Source organism: Meles meles, chromosome 6, assembly GCF_922984935.1.
Source record: "Meles meles chromosome 6, mMelMel3.1 paternal haplotype, whole genome shotgun sequence".
NCBI classification, from domain to species: Eukaryota; Metazoa; Chordata; class Mammalia; order Carnivora; family Mustelidae; genus Meles; species Meles meles.
This window is the reverse complement of record NC_060071.1, coordinates 61,750,619-61,767,723: the sequence shown is the minus strand read 5'-3', so window position 1 is coordinate 61,767,723 and position 17,105 is coordinate 61,750,619. Positions and strand designations below refer to the sequence as shown.

At 39.7% G+C, this 17,105-nt stretch overlaps 1 protein-coding gene and 1 non-coding gene across 2 annotated transcripts; both read right to left on the bottom strand.

The window, feature by feature from the left end:
• Positions 1-210: 210 nt before the first annotated feature.
• TMCO5A (transmembrane and coiled-coil domains 5A) lies at positions 211-15,431 on the bottom strand. Its single transcript, XM_046007154.1, has 12 exons — positions 15,397-15,431; positions 15,192-15,311; positions 14,245-14,394; positions 13,706-13,826; positions 13,269-13,319; positions 12,470-12,541; positions 8,828-8,884; positions 8,383-8,442; positions 7,473-7,537; positions 6,106-6,163; positions 3,819-3,859; positions 211-409 (listed from the first exon to the last, which is right to left on the bottom strand). Exons 1-12 carry the CDS (start codon positions 15,429-15,431, stop codon positions 211-213), a joined length of 1,029 nt encoding a protein of 342 aa, XP_045863110.1.
• Positions 3,335-3,436, bottom strand: LOC123945226. Its single transcript, XR_006819128.1, has one exon. It is a non-coding gene; the product is annotated as a small nucleolar RNA U13 (small nucleolar RNA).
• Positions 15,432-17,105: the final 1,674 nt, after the last annotated feature.

The following is a 17,105-nucleotide window of genomic DNA, read 5'->3' as shown; positions in this document are numbered from 1 at the left end:
AACTTATCTGTAGTCCTAGAAATCTATTGACAGAGCTTTTTCCCGGGCAAGGTCAGTCTTGGAAAGACAACATGGAAAGAGAAGGTAATCAAGTAGACAGACCTCAAGGGAAAACGAAGAAAACCTTTTCCCTCCATGAATCCCGCTGTCTCTTAGTCTACAGACTCAGACACCACTTGCCTTTTTTTGCTCAAGGATATTTCTTGGGGATCAGTGAGGTAACATGTCCTCTGTCTCAAGTGTGAGAGATGGAAAGAGGAAGCATCTTAGCTTCCACAGGATGTCCCTGCTCAGTATCTTGGGCAGTATGTTGATAAGGAGATCTGGATTTATAAAACTTATATGGAAAAACAAGTAGCCCAGCAGTCTGATGAAAAATAGGGTGGTGAAAAAGACATATTGAAAAGTCCTGAAAAGAGAAAGTTAAGAAACTGTTAACCAGAGGTTAGAAAACCAGGAACAAAATAAAACATTCCTAAGTGCATGCATTGCTCTTTCTTGCTATTCAAATTGTTGTCTTTATTACCAACAACGCCTTGTAAAGGCAGCCCCTTCCCATATACTGGCTTGCCTGTTACTCTTTCTTCCATTACCATGTTTTATTTTCTTTGAACATTTATCACTATCTGAAATGATCTTGTTCTGTTATCTTTTGTTTTATTTTCGTTTTTGTTTTGCCACCCTGTTTTCCAAAGCATTGGCAACAATTTGTAACCATCAGCAGGGTATGTGTTTCTGTGAGTCCACATTTTTTCCGACACATGATAGCATCAGATTTTAAAAATTTTGCCAAATGGGTGTAAAGTAATGGTCTTAATTTGCATTTCCTTGATGAACAATGATGCTGAACATCTATTCACAGGTCTTATGTGTTTTCCTCATTTATCTATTAGGTTGTTTGGATTAGTCTTACTGATTTGTAGAAGTTCTTTATATGTTCTTGATATCAATCCTTGTCCACTGTGTGTACTGTGAATATCTTCTCTCTACTTTAAAACTTTTACTTGCTCTAAGGTGTTGAAGAACAAAAGTTATTAACTTTAATAAGGTCTAGTTTATCAATCTTTAATTAGAATCAATGCTTTTTGGTCTTATTTAAAGAACAGTTCCCCACACCAAGACCTAAAAGATGGTCCTATTTTCTACTAACACTTTATGATAGTTTAGAATATGTCCATACATTCTTTGGTATCATGACCTTCAAGAGACTTTTCTTCCTTAGCATGTGGCCGGGACTTAATGACTTGGTTTCTAAAGAATAGAGTATCATGGAAGTGTGTGTCTTCCTGGATTACATACTAAAGGCATTGCAGTTTGCTCCTTACTCTTAGGAGGAAGCCAGCTGTCATGCTGTGAGGATACACAAGCAGCCCTGTGGAGAGCTCCAGGTGAGGAAGAGCTGAGACCTCCTGCCAACAAGCTGCAAAAGTTGCCAGATGTATGAGTAAGCTACGGAGGAACTAGATCCCCCAGCCTAGCCAAGCCTTCCACTGACTTTAACTTTGGCCAACATCTTAATTGCGACCTGGTAGACAGACCATGGACTAGAACCACCCAGCTAAGCGGCTCAGATTCCTAATCTACAGAAACTGTCATATAAATGTTTGTTGCTTGAAGCTGCTAAGTTTTGGGACCATTTTTTGTGTGGCAGTAGATAACTGATGCCAAATTCTAAAGTTTTTTTTTTTTTTTTTTTTTTTTTGGACATTTAGTCCTTAATACATCTGGCCTCTTTTTAAATATTCTGTATAGTAGTGATCCAATCTCATTTTTCTCATTTTTTCCTCATCTGGATAACTACTTTTTCCCCCTACCATGTTTACTGAACAATTTTTCCTTTCCTCTCTGGCATATAATCACTGTCATACATCACATATTGAAGTTCTATATATGCACTGTTCCTATTTCATTGATTGATTTTCCTATTGTAATTACTGCAGCTTCATAGTAAGTCCTGATATCTGGGAACGCATATTCCCCACTCCTTGCTCTTTTTAAAAATTATCCAGGTTGTTTTTGACTCTATTCTTCTATATAGAGTACATTTTAGAATAACTGTATTTAATGTCATGAAAACCTTTAGGGCAGTTTGGTTGGAACTGAACTAAGTCCTATTTGAAGAGAATTGATATATTTATGATATTATGGCTTTCTATCCATGATCATGGTATTTCTCTTCTTTCATTCATGTTACTTTTAATGTTTCCTGATTTCTATAAATTCCTCTGTGGTGGTTCTGATTTCTTTTTTAACTGATGAATTATTTTGGCCTTGTGGTTTTACTCTGATTTGCACAAGTGAATCTCTACTTTTTCCTTTTCTGTATTACCCTAATCCAGCTGTGCTGGGCTGCTGCCTGCTGCAGAACAAATTCGCTACCTACCTCCTCCAACCAGTGAAAAACAGCCCCTTCCCCACCAGTTTCCTGAAGTTTCTCTCTAGAATTGATCTTGGTGACAAGAGGCAGGGTTCATTATAGTACAGCATCTTGGTCAGAATTAAAATGAGAAACCCTTTGCAAACCTCTTCCTAGTATTCTCCTTGAAGCTAAATACAGTATTCATGAAAAAGTTCTGGGATGACATTCCCACAGAAATCTTAGGAATAATCCAGATTTCTTATTTCTTGAGTCAGTACCCAATACACCAGTGCTCCATAGGATACTGAAACAGAGCAAGAGGAGAGACCTTTTTAGTTTGATATGATGAGCTAGACTTTTAGGATGTTGTCAGGTTCTCTTTGGGATACCAACTCTTTCAAGGCAGACAGTTCCTATCCTGGGAGCCCACATGGGCATTTCCATGTGAGGCACTGGTGTCAAATTATAGGCTAAGGCAGCCTGGGAGTTCTAAGGAAATTCTGCTAGCTGTTCTGGGAACATTGTATTTCAGGTAGCCAGATATGTAACACTTCACTTATCTGGTATGAGGGCGTATCCCCCATAAGTAAATTTTCCAGACAACTGGACGTGACATTTAAGCACCAATAATTTTGTTAACCATTTTGATGGAACTCTTTCTAAATCATATTTCATACCACTTTGAATATATGTCTCTCTGTGCCTTCTTAAACACATCATATTGAACATAATCTGACCTTTTTTGGAAATGCAAGGGCTTCATCGAATGCCAGTTTATTTTGCTATCACACTGATTCCCTCAGGACTAATATCTACTTGGTTGTGGTGAATCTTGAGCTCTTATTCAGTTTAACAAGTATTTTTGAACAATTATTATAGGCTGGGTACTGTTGGGTATGATTCTCTTTCACAATCATTTTTTTCTCTTATTTACTATTAGGCTGGGGTATATGTGCATTTACAAGTTTTCTACTATTTCTAATGTAACATATTGACATTTTAACAATATCGGGGGGAGGCACATCTGACATAATAGTGTGAAAACCCCATTCATCATCCTATAAACCACAAAAGGATCTTCCCATTCATAATCTACTGATGTTTTTGGAGAACTAGATCCATCAAGCTAATTCATATTGTTAAAGGGAAGAGGGACTATCAGTTTGCCATATTTCTCTTAGGCGACAAAATTCCTATTTCTGATTACTACTAGGCTATTCACTTCTGAAACTGGGAAGTTGAGATTAGGAATTGCCTTTGGACAAGGAAGTCATACATTAGAACTGAGAAACATAGTCATCAATGACACTAGTTTTTTGACTTCCCTCTGGGAGTATGTGTGTATACAAAGGTCTCCTTGTCTAGAGTTTATTATTTTCATTTTTATTTTTATTATTTCCAGGATGGCTAAGTGGAACTCCCAGTTTTCCAGGAAGTTTACTCAAACATATTTACCTACCTTTTGCAGAACCATGTTCCCTTCTTTTGTAGAGAATGATCCTGGGAGAATAAAGGACATGGATAAATAAGCAATTTCTGGGAGCTATCATCCCTATCAAATAATATTTAGTGAGCTATTAGTTAATGTTATATTTCGATAGTGTCTTTTTTTTTTAAAGATTTTTATTTATTAATTTGACAGAGAGAGATCACAAGTAGGCAGAGAGGCAGGCAGAGAGAGTGAGAGGGAAGCAGGCTCCCTGCCGAGCAGAGAGCCCGATGCAGGACTCGATCCCAGGACCCTGAGATCATGACCTGAGCCGAAGGCTGCGGCTTAAACCACTGAGTCACCCAGGCGCCCCGTATTTTGATAGTATCTTAACAATTTTTTATGTGCATAACAGATGGAATTTTGAAGACAACTACGTGTGTGTGTGTGTGTGTGTGTGTGTGTGTGTGTGTGTGTAATTTTGTATCACTTTTTTATTTATTGGTAGGAATAAATGGAGGCATAAAAAGGTAAGATGTGTCATACAGCTAGTAAGGGGCAGGACCAGGCTTGGAACCTGGGTCCTCCAAATCTGCATTCAAGGCTTTTTCAACTCTGCTTTTACCTCCTACTTAATCAGTAACCCTTAAAAAAGTTTATAAGCTATGAAAACCATATAAATATATTCTAAGAGAAGTTTTCAGAGCTATAAAAATGTAAAGATGAGGATATATCCTGGATTTCTGTGGCATCTCTCTTCCAAAATATTTTCTCAGTTATTTCATTTTCCTTTTAGCTTCCTTATGAGATAAAAAAATGAAGAGGAATTACAGTCACATTTTAAAATTGTGAAAGTGATGCTCACAGAATTAGAATTAGAAAGAAACTTTTTGGGTTACAAATTTGGTTCTGTAATTTGAGCAGCATGTCAAGTGGTTGGTTGCTCAGGTGGACTCTGTAAAGATTGCTCAAACATCATAGGTCATCAAACCATCATGGAACTTTGGTAATCTTGATGAAGACAACAACTCTGCTTTTTCTCCAGTGGTTGGTAAGAAGGGATGGTTTGATGAGTCATTGGGGGATAGATGGTGGGATATATCAGGGAGCATGGTAAGCTTGGTTCTAGAGAGGTGGGGTCCAGTTAATTTCAGGAGTTTTGTTTTTGTTTGTTGTATAATATGCAAGGGTGGGACTAGAATGATTTGTATAATATACAAGGTTGGAACCAGAGTGACCCATGACTTCCCAGTGGGAACCATGGTCACTGTGAATGTGGTCTAATATATATCCAAACATCTAGATGACCCCAGGGACAATGGTTGATTGTGGGTATTTGCTTTTTAGGGAGAGATGATTTTTTGTTTTCTGACATTATGAAGACCATATATCCAATGATGAAATTTCTGGTGAATGTAAATTCTGGCTCTAAAGCCAATATAAATTACAAAATTAAAGTCTAATGAATGTTTTATCTTTTTGCCCTATGTACTTGCTGCCACAAGATGCCAAGCAGGCCAAGAGGCCTGGTGCTCTACTCTACATCCAACTCTGTGTCCTTTAGATCTCTGCATATATGCTAATGGCACCATGGTGTTAAATATGAACAGACACTGAAGCTGTATCATAAAGAAGTAATGTCTTCTCATGTTTTTTTTTTTTTTTAAAGATTTTATTTATTTATTTGACAGACAGAGATCACAATTAGGCAGAGAGGCAAGCAGAGAGAGAGGGGGAAGCAGGCTCCCGCCGAGCAGAGAGCCTGATGTGGGGCTTGATCCCAGGACCCTGAGATCACAACCTGAGCCGAAGGCAGAGGCTTAATGCACTGAGCCACCCAGGTGCCCCGACTTCTCATGTTTTATCTCATGGGTTAGATTAGCTGGTGATGGATGCCCTGGTGCTCTATGTAGTGAGAGATTTGGGACCATGTTGGAATCACCAGGAAAGAGTACGGTGATTCTGGGAGATGGGAGAAGTGGTATATGTGTCCTGTGTTGGCTTCCTCTCCATACAGTGTACCCTCAGTTAATGTTCCTTCTTGCTTCCACCTGGAACAATGTGAGGTCTTAGGGTAGTTTCTTTGAGAACACATTATTTGGATGGCGCTAAGAGAGGGAAGATCATTGTTCCATAGCATCTTCTTTGTTTGTGTGTTTAGGGTTGGAATGCTTTAGAATTATGTCTGATACTATTCTTGGAATCTTCGAAAATGCACATGGGAAAATTGGTATGTGTTTGGTGGCTGATAGTGTTTTGGAAGCTCCCTTGAAGGCATTGACACTGAGAGAAGCTGAAGGTGGAGTGAAATGCTTACCTTATGATTTTGGCTGTTAGACTCTTTTCTTATAAAATTCAAGCTCAAGACTTTTGATCTAGGGGAAAAAGAACCAAGATAGGGACTGAATAAAGTACATACAAATATTCATGCTACATCATTGTTATTTATAAACAGTTTTATATTCTAAAGCTATACTGTCCACTATTGTAGCCAGTGACTATATGTAATTGTTTACATTTAATGACAATAAAAAAATCAGTTCCTCAGTCACAGTAGTCATCTTTCAAGTACTCAGTAGGTGACTAGTGGCTACATACTGGATAACACAGAAATTTCCACTGGGCAGCCCCATTCTAAAATCTTGGCTTAGCAATGAAGCCACACTTAATGTTCAGGAAGGATCTCAGGAGACTTGAAAGTGTTCTTTAGGGGCAGGGACCTCCAAGTCCTGGTATTCTAGCCTCCAGGCCACAGTGTGGACTGAGTTTGCTTAGAGGCTGTGTGAAGTTTAGGTCTTTTTTTCTTGATCCCAAGATTCTAAAATATTTAATAAATGGAAATATTTCCCAACTGATTTAAGATTTAAATTCTAAAGAGGGTCAGGAAATGACAGTGAGGGTTTTGGCTTTAGTTTCTCACTATTTAGACTCTTTTGACAAAATCAAGGATTAATTTTTTTGGAGGGGGCTTTTCTCTATTATTTCTTTTTTTCCCCCATTTTATTTATTTTTTTTCAGCATAACAGTATTCATTGTTTTTGCACAACACCCAGTACTCAATGCAAAACGTGCCCTCCCTATTACCCACCACCTGTTCCCCCAACCTCCCACCCCTGACCCTTCAAAACCCTCAGGTTGTTTTTCAGAGTCCATAGTCTCTTATGGTTCACCTTTCTCTATTATTTCTAATTTTCAATGTTCATAGTTTCGTATAGTATATAATTTGGTTCTTACTATGATAGCCCTAGTTTGTATCTACAGATTAGTTTCATGTCTATTCCATATGGTTGAGTTTCTATATATTTTGGGGAAGTAAAGGTGATATTAATTTTAAGACCTTTTTGGTAAAATTTAAGGAATACCTTTCTTTATCAAGGTGCCAGACCAGTAACCCTTTTACAGCATGTGTTCCTGCCTTTAATATAAACCCAAATAACTGGTAATGTGATAAAATTATGAAGGAAGGTGTGTTTCTGCAGTCTTTTAAGAAAGATGGGAGGACCTGCATTTTGATATAGGTGTGGTTTGTGGGGTCAACCAGCTCGCTAAGAGAGGGGAAGGTTATATGGTGTTGGGGCTCACTCAGTTCCGAATAGGAATTGGTCAGAGAGAAGTTTGCTCTGACCCAGGCTGAGATAGAGTTACCACTAAAACCAGGATGTTCCTTTGTTTGCCAAAGCTCACACTTCTCTTTCAAGGAACCGAGTCTCTAGTTCTTCTTCTATTTTCCTCAATGTTTCCTGGTACTTCTTCAAAGGGAAATAAAAGAAACCACAGTTATTAGCCAGAAGCTTTATGCTCTTTCTAATTATATTAAGCATGTTTTCACTACATTGTCTTGTGAATGGTTGGTATTCCCACTGCCATGGTGTCTCCTTTCCCAGTCCCCTAGCCTTCCACTACTCCAGATCTCTCACTGCTCTTCCCCACTGGGCAGGTGCCTGTGGTTATCAGGATTATAAATAGGAAAAAGTGCTCATTATTTTTTTTTAAAGATTTTATTCATTTATTTGACAGAGATCACAAGTAGGCAGAGAGGCAGGCAGAGAGAGTGAGAGGGAAGCAGGCTCCCTGCTGAGCAGAGAGCCCGATGCGGGACTCGATCCCAGGACCCTGAGATCATGACCCGAGCCGAAGGCAGCGGCCTAAACCACTGAGCCACCCAGGTGCCCCAAAAGTGCTCATTATTAATTTAAGTGCACAGAGCTTGTGAGACTAGGGCACTAATAGAATGATTCTGGTGGTAGAGTGTCATCCTCCCTAAAAGCCTTTGTAATGCCACCTTGAAGAATTAATGTTGTTGCAATGTTCTTTAAAAAGCCTGGTTTCGGGGTGCCTGGGTGGCTCAGCGGGTTAAGCCTCTGTCTTTGGCTCAGGTCATGATCTCAGGGTCCTGGGATCGAGCCCTGCATCGGGCTCTCTGCTCAGCAGGGAGCCTGCTTCCCCCCTCTTTCTCTGCCTCCTGCTCTGCCTACTTGTGATCTCTCTCTTTCTCTGTCAAATAAATAAATCTTAAAAAAAAATAAAAAGGCTGGTTTCATTTCATTCTGTACCCTAACAAACCCATTGCTATCCCTTTACTGAGAAACTGTACCTTTATGCAGAGGGCCTGATCCTCACAGAGCTGAGTCACAAATACATAGTCTTCCATTACCTGGGAAGCCAAAATTCAGTCTTAAATTTTGTTCAGTAAATTGCTATAAGAACAGTAGTGTACTTGGTGCCCTAGGTTCTAGGCCCTAAATGTGTTTTTCTAGTTGTTCTAAATATGTATTTCTGTACATATAAACTCATATCTTTTTTAAAGGATAAACAAGCTATACTTTATGGTCCTAAAGAGAATTATTTGGGGACAGTTGGGAGAAAAATAGATACTAATTTGTTGATACAGATTATGGAAGGTATCCTGCAAAAATGTTAAAGAGAAGGTGATCTGGAAGACTGTATTCACACAGTCTAGTACATTCCTTCAAACTGTGTGACCAAGGATCAAGATTTCCTTCCTTTGGGAGAAGTAGCATTGAAGTTATTGTCATTACCTTGGCTAGCTCTTTTTCTTGGTCTGCACAGGAAGCTTCCAGCTGTTGTAACTTGGCCTATAGAAAGTGAAGAAGACTGGTAACTCAGCCAGGCAAAAGCGGGGTTCCATTCTGAAATGGGATCTTCAAGGTTATCTTACAGGTGGTTCAAGCACCTCAGGACCAATTTCAGATGTCTTTTTAATGGAGAGGATTCAAACTTGAGGTGGGATGACTCTTGAGTTTGAATTTAAATGGTAAATATTAGCCAAATGGAGTACTGGAAGACATATTTCCCATGCAGAGATTATAGCAAGGACCAAGACTGTGAAATAGCACAAATTTGGCATATTCGATGAAGTTATGTGGTGGGAACCTAGGGGAGATTGGTTTAGAATGAAGTGAGGTGGGGAAAGGTAGCCACGTATGAGATTATGTAGGGGTTTATAGCTTCTAGAGAGTTTGATTCTTTATTCTAATTGCAGTGAGAAGCCAGGAGAGAGCTTGAAGTTGTAAAGACACAATTTGGTTTGTTTTCTTTCTAAAGAAGAGTTCTTTCTGTGTGTGGAACATGTATTGTTTAGGGGTAAGTGTAAAAGCAAGAAGATCAGTTAAGAGGCTACTTTAGCATCCAAGTGAGGGTTTAGAGTGTTTTTCAAAAGGGTGGTAGTTATAGTACTAGTAGATAGAGAGGAGTAGATGCATTTGGGATATATCGTATAAGCAGAGGGGACATATTGCAGTCTTTCCTCCTTTCCCTTTTCAGTTCTGTTGTTTCCACTCTCATCTCGCTACCATTATTTCATGTTTGGACTCTTCTCACAGTTCCTTACCCCTTCAGGTAATTACATCTAGGACCAAATAACCAAATGTGCTAAGGGCTGTATTTTATTTATTTTATTGTGTTTCAAACAATTTTTTTTTTAAGATTTTATTTATTTATTTGTCAGAGAGAGAGAAAGAGCAAGCACATGCAGACAGAGTGGCAGGCAGAGACAGAGAGAGAAGCAGGCTCCCCGCCAAGCAAGGAGTCAGATGTGGGACTCGATCCCAGAACGCCGGGATCATGACCTGGGCCAAAGGCAGCCGCTTAACCAACTGAGCCACCCAGGCGTCCCTCAAACAAAATTTTTATTTATTTTTTTCAAATTTTTATTTAAATTTTAATTAGTTAACATGCAGTGCAATACTACTGGTTTCAGGAGTAAAATTTAGTGATTCATCACTTACATACAAGACCCAGTGATCATCATAACAAGTGTCCTCCTTAATGCCCATCAGCCATCTAGCCCAGTCCCCACCTACTTCCCTTTCATCAGCCCTCAGTTTGTTCTCTGTTGTTAAGAGTCTCTTATGGTTTGTTTCCCTCTCTCTTTTTTCCCCCTCCTGTATGTTTCTTTGTTTTGTTTCTTAAATTCAACATATGTATGAAATCATATGGTATTTGTTTTTCTCTGACTTTCACTTGATAAGGGCTTTATTTTAAAGATTTATTTATTTCAGAGAGAGAGACAGAGAGTGAATGAGCATAGAGGGAGGGAGAGAGAGAGAGAGAGAGAATCCTCAAGCAGATTACATGTTCACCCTGGAGTCTGACATGGGGCTTGATCCCAGGGTCCTGAGATCATGACCTGAGCTGAAGCCTAGGGTCAGATGCTGAGCCACCCAGGCAACCCTAAGGGCTGTATTTTAAAGACAGTGGTCTGAGTCACAAGTTATTGAGGTAGGCATCCTGTTAAACTACTGAACTGATCACCGGCATGCAGGAGGAACAGAAGCAACAGAGATGATGTATATTTCATAGAATTAGAGATGCCACCTGAGAATTCTACAAAATAGGTGGCAGAAGGGAGTAATTCAAAGGGTTGATAATACTCTGGAACGCTATAGGGCTGGGCTGAGCACTGCCAGGAAAATAATGGCCATTGTTGTGCTGGGAAATGTCTATCTAAAGTCTATTGGAATCAGCTCACCTGACGTGGCCAGTATCGCCAGACTTAAAAGTGTCACCACTAGATTCTGGAAGGCTTACATTAGCAAAACACGTTTTGGGCAGAAGAAGGAAGAAAATTAATCTCCTGATTGTTGCAGAGTTATGGCAAGGGTAGTCAAGGAACTTCATATTCCTTTGTAGTCTTAGTTCCAATTTATTCCCGAGATACACACAGAGTCCTGATTTCTTTCTTCCCAAATAAGTTTCCTGGATGGGCATGCCCAAGCAAGCTTACTTGGTGGCTTTAGACTTCCTCTTTTTTTCATTGCTATCAACACTGATTTGTCCAACAGAACATAGGGCAGTAATGCTCTCTTTCATTTTCTATTTTCAGTGTGTCCATATCTTTGGAGGCTTCATGTACACAGTGTAGGCTTAAGTATGGGCTTAAATGTGGGCTTAAGAAGCAAGAAAGAGGGGCACCTGGGTGGCTCAGTGGGTTGCCCCTCTGCCTTTGGCTCAGGTCATGATCTCAGGGTCCTGGGATTGAGCCCCGCATCGGGCTCTCGGCTCAGTGGGGATCCTGCTTCCTCCTCTCTCTCTGCCTGCCTCTCTGCCTACTTGTGATCTCTGTCTGTCAAATAAATAAGTAAAATCTTTAAAAAAAAAAAAGAAAAAAAAAGAAGCAAGAAAGATTGAGAAATAGGGACAGTCTGTTTTAAAGCCCATTGTATATTATACTGTTAGGTAGTGAAACAATTTTTATCTTTATGCTGAAGAATTCTCTCTTTATTTCTTAAATATATAAAAATAACTATCAGTTTAAGAAAAAAGAAACAAGGGGCACCTGGCTGGCTCAGTCAAAAGAACATGCAACTCTTGATTGCAGGGTCGATAGAGATTACTAAATAATAATAATAATAATAATAATAATAATGATAATAGTAATAATAATATTTAAAAAAGAAGAAAAAGATTAGGTAAGGCAAGGACAAAGAGATAATCCTACAGAAATGATCAAGTAAGGATTTTATCTGCTCTCTGAATAAAAAAGTCTAAATCTTCTATCTTTGATCAGATGGGTTGTGGCTGTGCTCATGTTCTTAGCTCTGGAACACAACTAAGGAAATGCTAAGCACTCTATGATGAACTTAGCAGAGGTCACTCTGTACTTGAAGGACCAACTGACTGAATCCTTTTCTGGATGGGAGTCAATGACAGGATGTGTAAATTACCTAGCACACAGTAGATTTACAAATCCAAACTCTGCCTGTGAATTCATACATGTGCTTCACCCAGACTTTTAAATAATCACCTTAAAATCATGACCCTTTAATGTTTTAGAATTCCAAAAAGAGAATATTTTGTATACACAATTTCATTCAATTTTCAAAGTGAGGCTGGGAGGGACTGATTAAATTGCCCACCTTCGCATATCCTCTGTAAGTACCTCTGGGGCCACGATTTAAATGAGGGCCTTCAGCTGCCTCTAATATTAATATGTATTTGTGCATTTGTGTTCTGCTCTTTTTGATGGAGAGAGAACAAAAATACATGGCTTCAGACTGAAATTCCTTACTAAGGGCAGAAGAGAATTCAGCACTTAGCGGCCAAGGCTTAAGACTGGCATACTACAAAGAATTTGTCCTAACTTTGACAATTGTTTCTACTTGAAGGCTTGTTTCCTGGTCATGCAGCCCAAACCCATTCGAGATTGCTTTTTTGTTTACCTTTGACTCTTCTGGGGATCCCTTTGTTTTGTCTTGTTCACACTTGGTTGCCCTATGTGATTTTCTTGTAAGCTGTGGGTTCAATTAGAAAAAATAGATTTCAAGTAAAAAATATATCAAATTAAAAAATATGGAAGACAAAGATATTCTCTGGTGTGTGGGGCCAATAACTTGGCCTTGATTGAAGCTGCCAGGAAATGGTCTTTTGGTGGATACTTGGTTTATTTGGGAACATCTTTGTTCTACCTCCATCTTCTCATTAATTTTGACCACCAAATAGAGTCTGCTCAAAGCAGGAGTACTTCCCTGAACCCCCTAGTCCAGGCTGGCTTACTCAGGGCTCCAGGCATGGGTCAGAAAGTAGGGTAATCATAAAGAAGCCCACTGTATTTTGATCAGGAGTTGAGGTAGAGGGAATACCTGGACAAAGAAGAGTTAACTTTTTGGCATTAAGTATTTTAAAAGTCTCTAGTGAAAGTAAAATTAACCTCTCACCGTAAGGGTCCCAGTCAATCCCTTCAACAGATTGTCCATTGGAATCCATTTCTTGTGATAGAATGAGGAAGCCATGGGATCACGGACTACCTGGAATACCCTATGCACTCCTTTCACCCGACACTTGCAGGCCAAAGCCATGGGGCACTTAGCTCATGAGGTTCAGCCTCAGGAGAGCGGAGTAGGAGTAGTAGCCATCCCCAGCACAGGTCTCTCTGACATGTGGGATTCTGCATGATCTTTTCCCCTCCCTTGCCTCTTTGATGACTAGGGGACACCCAGGAACACGAGCGCTCCACCCCACCTTTCTTTGAAGTTCTGCTATACTGTGGACCAGAGTCTCATTCTTCCTATCCTGTTGAGAAAAAGAAGCAGAGTATAAATGTGCATCTGCGCACCATCATCTGTTTTTATTCAGTTAATTGTTCTCCATTTCACCCCAGAGATGTTTTCCTGCAGTAACTGTACCTTCCTGCATAATGGCAGGTGAAGGACCTGTGGTTTGATCTCAGTATGGGCACACCAACTTACCAGGGACTGAGATGTCCACATGCAGGCCTTCCTAATATTAAATATTACCAGAGAAACCCTACCCTCCACACATCCCCTTCCCATGGAAGAACACAATTTGCCATGACTTTGGAGTTGACTATTCTTTGTATGTAAAAAAGGGAGACTATTTTATCTGACAGTGCTGAGGAATCAAACCTATCAAATTGCTCTTCTCTGCTTTTTGCTTACGAGTCTGGCTGTTTCTTCTTCCAGCTCCTGCAAGGCTTTTTCCCTCTCTACTGCAGTGCAGTTCTCCTCCCACTCCTCATCTTCGGCCAAGTCTCTGGTCTGGGTGATCTCACTTTCCAGCCTGGATAACATAAGTACACACTATGAGGAATGACAGCCTTCGAACTGGTAAAGCACATGTCAGTTTTAAGGGTACTTCAGTGATAATACAAAACTCAAGTTGGAAATCCTCTCTTTCCTGGAACCTTAGGATCAGAATCACTTTAAAGATAAGACAAGCAAGATTCCCATGATTTCCACGTCAAACACCGCAGTATTCTTTCAGCTCAGGTAAGCATCACCCATTCTTTTAGTATTCTTTTTGAAAACTGCTATATTTCAGGGTTTGAGACATAGACAAACACCAAAGAATGAAGAAGAAACTCTTTACATATATAAGATACAGGTCCCCAGAGTAAGCTGGAAAATTCAATTGTGTTTCATTTCCTCCACCCAGTTCTTTGGGTTAGGAACGTCCCTCATGAAGCCCCAACACTCACCTCTGAATCTCGTTTTCTTTCTCGTGGATTTTGAGAAGAAGTTCCTGATTTGCTTCATCTATTCTCTGCATATCCCTTTCAAGGTCCATGTTCAAACTGTTAATGTTCCTCTTTGACTGGACCAATCTTAAGATTTCCACTCTCTCTGACCTATAAACTCAGCCCCCCAAATGAATAAGGGCCAGTTATCTTAAGATCAATAACCTTTGGACCAAAGAGGATATCTAGAAGACATGTAACTCATTAGCCTGGCTATTTCTGGTAGTGTACTTTTCCTTTTTTATATTTAGGAAATTGCATTTCTTAATTATGCTTTACAATTTGTTTCAGTAATTCTTAACTCAGCAAGGGAGGTTTTACCCAGCCTTTCTCAGCCAAAGTGCTCAGCATTATAGTGCACCTCCACTTTGGTTCCAGGAGAAGTTTTGCTTCCTTAAATAGCCTTTTGCATTGGAGAGAGTGGTTTTTCAAATTGTTCACAATGCTATACACTTTAATCAAGTACTTCTATTTGGGTAGCAGATACATAATTTATGCTTGGACCCTGCTTTATGCAGAGCCACAAGAAGTTTCCATCACCAGTTAGGGCTTGGTCTTCTCCCACCTCCCTCATCTGAAAACTTCTCCACTGCCTGCTGTAAAGCTTGAGAATCTACTATGGGAGTCACTCCATTGAGCACACAGAAGTAATCCAGGCATTCACTTTCATGAATGCAGACATCTTTTTTGAAGTAAATTTGAATGAAATAATAGTAACTTAATGCTAGTATATAGTCTAGAAAGTTACCTGGCACATGGGAACCTCTCAATAAATTTTTCATTTTCTTTTGTGGCACTTAAGTAATTGGTTTCTCTCTAAAATAATTAACTAGAAATAAGATAGTGAGGCAGAGAGACTTTTGTTTTGAGTAGGCATGAGGGATGATTTTGGAATAGAAAATTCCTACCTTGGAAGGGCTGGTTTGGATGGGGGATTTGCAGTGGCTATCACTTCAGGAGGGCAATGGGGTGCTTGGGGCGAAGAGCAGTGAAGGATGGATGGATAGGAGCTGAAGGAAAGAGGGAGACTAGACGATGAAGAAAGGAATCAACAGCAGTCATGCTTCATACCTTGGTCCTTGGTTGTGGCTTTGCATAATCATGACTACTTACTCATAATCTAGCTGAGTGTTCTTGTGTTCTTCCATTGTAGATTCCCTAAAATACCAGCAGAGATGTATCTAATAAATCAGGGGAAATAGGTCCATTTATAAAACACAGTAACTGGCTGAGAGTACCAAAAGATAGGAATAAAATTAAGTTAACTGGTTTTCTCCCTCCCACTTCTACATTTTGGACATAACAAAACTTAGCCTTCTGAATCTTCTGTACATTATATGATTATGCTTCAGTAAGGATATGGTGAAGATAGAGGGATAATCCTGGAAAATTCAATATATATCCTGCTAGTACTGAGATGAATCACCAACCCAAAATCCTTTGGAAATGTATACATGGAAATAAGAATCAACAGAGGTCATCAATTGTTCTTAAATCTTTTTTTTTTTCTCTATGCCCAGCTGCTTCTCTTAACACCCCATGGGCATGGATACATGTGCATAACTGCCCTGAAAAATAATCTCTTTGCTTTTTCGCCTGGCTTCTGCAAGGATCTCCAGATATTAAGATCTCTAGTATTAAATAGGACTCAGAAAAAATAAGCAGTAGTAAATAATGTGGCTTATTCTGGTACTTAGTTGCCTCCTTTTCTCCAATAAACTCTACCTCCCTTCTAATGTATGGTCTTCTTGATTCTGCCCTAGTCTGTTAGCTTCTGAAGAGTTTAATCTTTCCCCGCTGGAACCATCCAATAGAATCTCAGAACCTTCCATTGGGTCATGAGTATGCTATTGACATAGGATGGGTGGGGCAGTATGTCACAGTAGGGTGGGTAGCAATGGTTTCTCTTCATTTGTGCCAAGTTCGGAGCCTGGATGGATACACGTTTCATGACTGAGTCTTCCCTTTGGTGGCGGTAGTTTCAATGGATCTGATTTCTAGGCAGTTTGAAGGGATAGCCTCTGTCTATTCCTCTGGCAGACTGAGCACTTTCCTTGTCCAAATGTGACTCATGTGGGAGCTCTGGGTCCTAACACCAGCATCCCAATCCCATAAAGTAGCCAGCTCACTACTCATTCATTCAACAAATACTGAAACTTTGAAAGAGCACTTATTTTTGCCAGGCACTCTTCTAAGTACTAGGGAGACAGGGTGAACAAAATAGCCTGAAGCACCTGCCTTTATGGAGTTTACATTCTAGGTTATGTGTGTCGGAGAGATGGGACAAGCAACAAAATAAATGAGTAAATTTATCTTATCTGGTAGGTATATTTTGGCCAGATTCTGCACAATTTGTAACTTTTTGTGTGTGTGCTAGTCACAGAAACCTGGAAGTTTCAGATCTTGACTTAATAAGGACTGCATTGAGTTGATTTGTGGGCCAGAGTGACTTCTTAACATACTGTAGTTTCTAACAAACTATTTGTAAAATTAATGGCCTCTGATGACCCCCATTACCATCTCCCTTCTTCCTGAAAGAAGGCATTTCATTGCTTTATGAAGCTGTACACAGAAGAGTAATTAAGTAACAATTCAGGCCAATGGCCTCTCCTAGGAATTAATGGTAGGGAGAGTTCATTAACCCCAGCTGGTTATAGCTTCTCCAGGAAATGCCCTGGACCAAGGTTATTGTAGCGATTAATGTATTGGATAGAGACTTTAACTGGGATAAAAATAAAGCTCTATCTATCTCCTTCCTGGGGAGGTTTTCTCCTTGAGGGTCTACCAAAGGCAAGCCCGTAGGAGCAGCAGAACCTCAAGCT

Bases quoted from the DNA above. Each gene is read 5' to 3' on its own strand.
- TMCO5A (XM_046007154.1), bottom strand. From the start codon at position 15,431: ATGGAAGAACACAAGAACACTCAGCTAGATTATGA. The intron at 15,312-15,396 runs GTAAGTAGTCAT...TTCATCGTCTAG, and splicing joins AACACTCAGCTAGATTATGA to TCTCCCTCTTTCCTTCAGCT. The intron at 12,542-13,268 runs GTGGGGTGGAGC...TTGAACCCACAG, and splicing joins TAGCAGAACTTCAAAGAAAG to CTTACAAGAAAATCACATAG.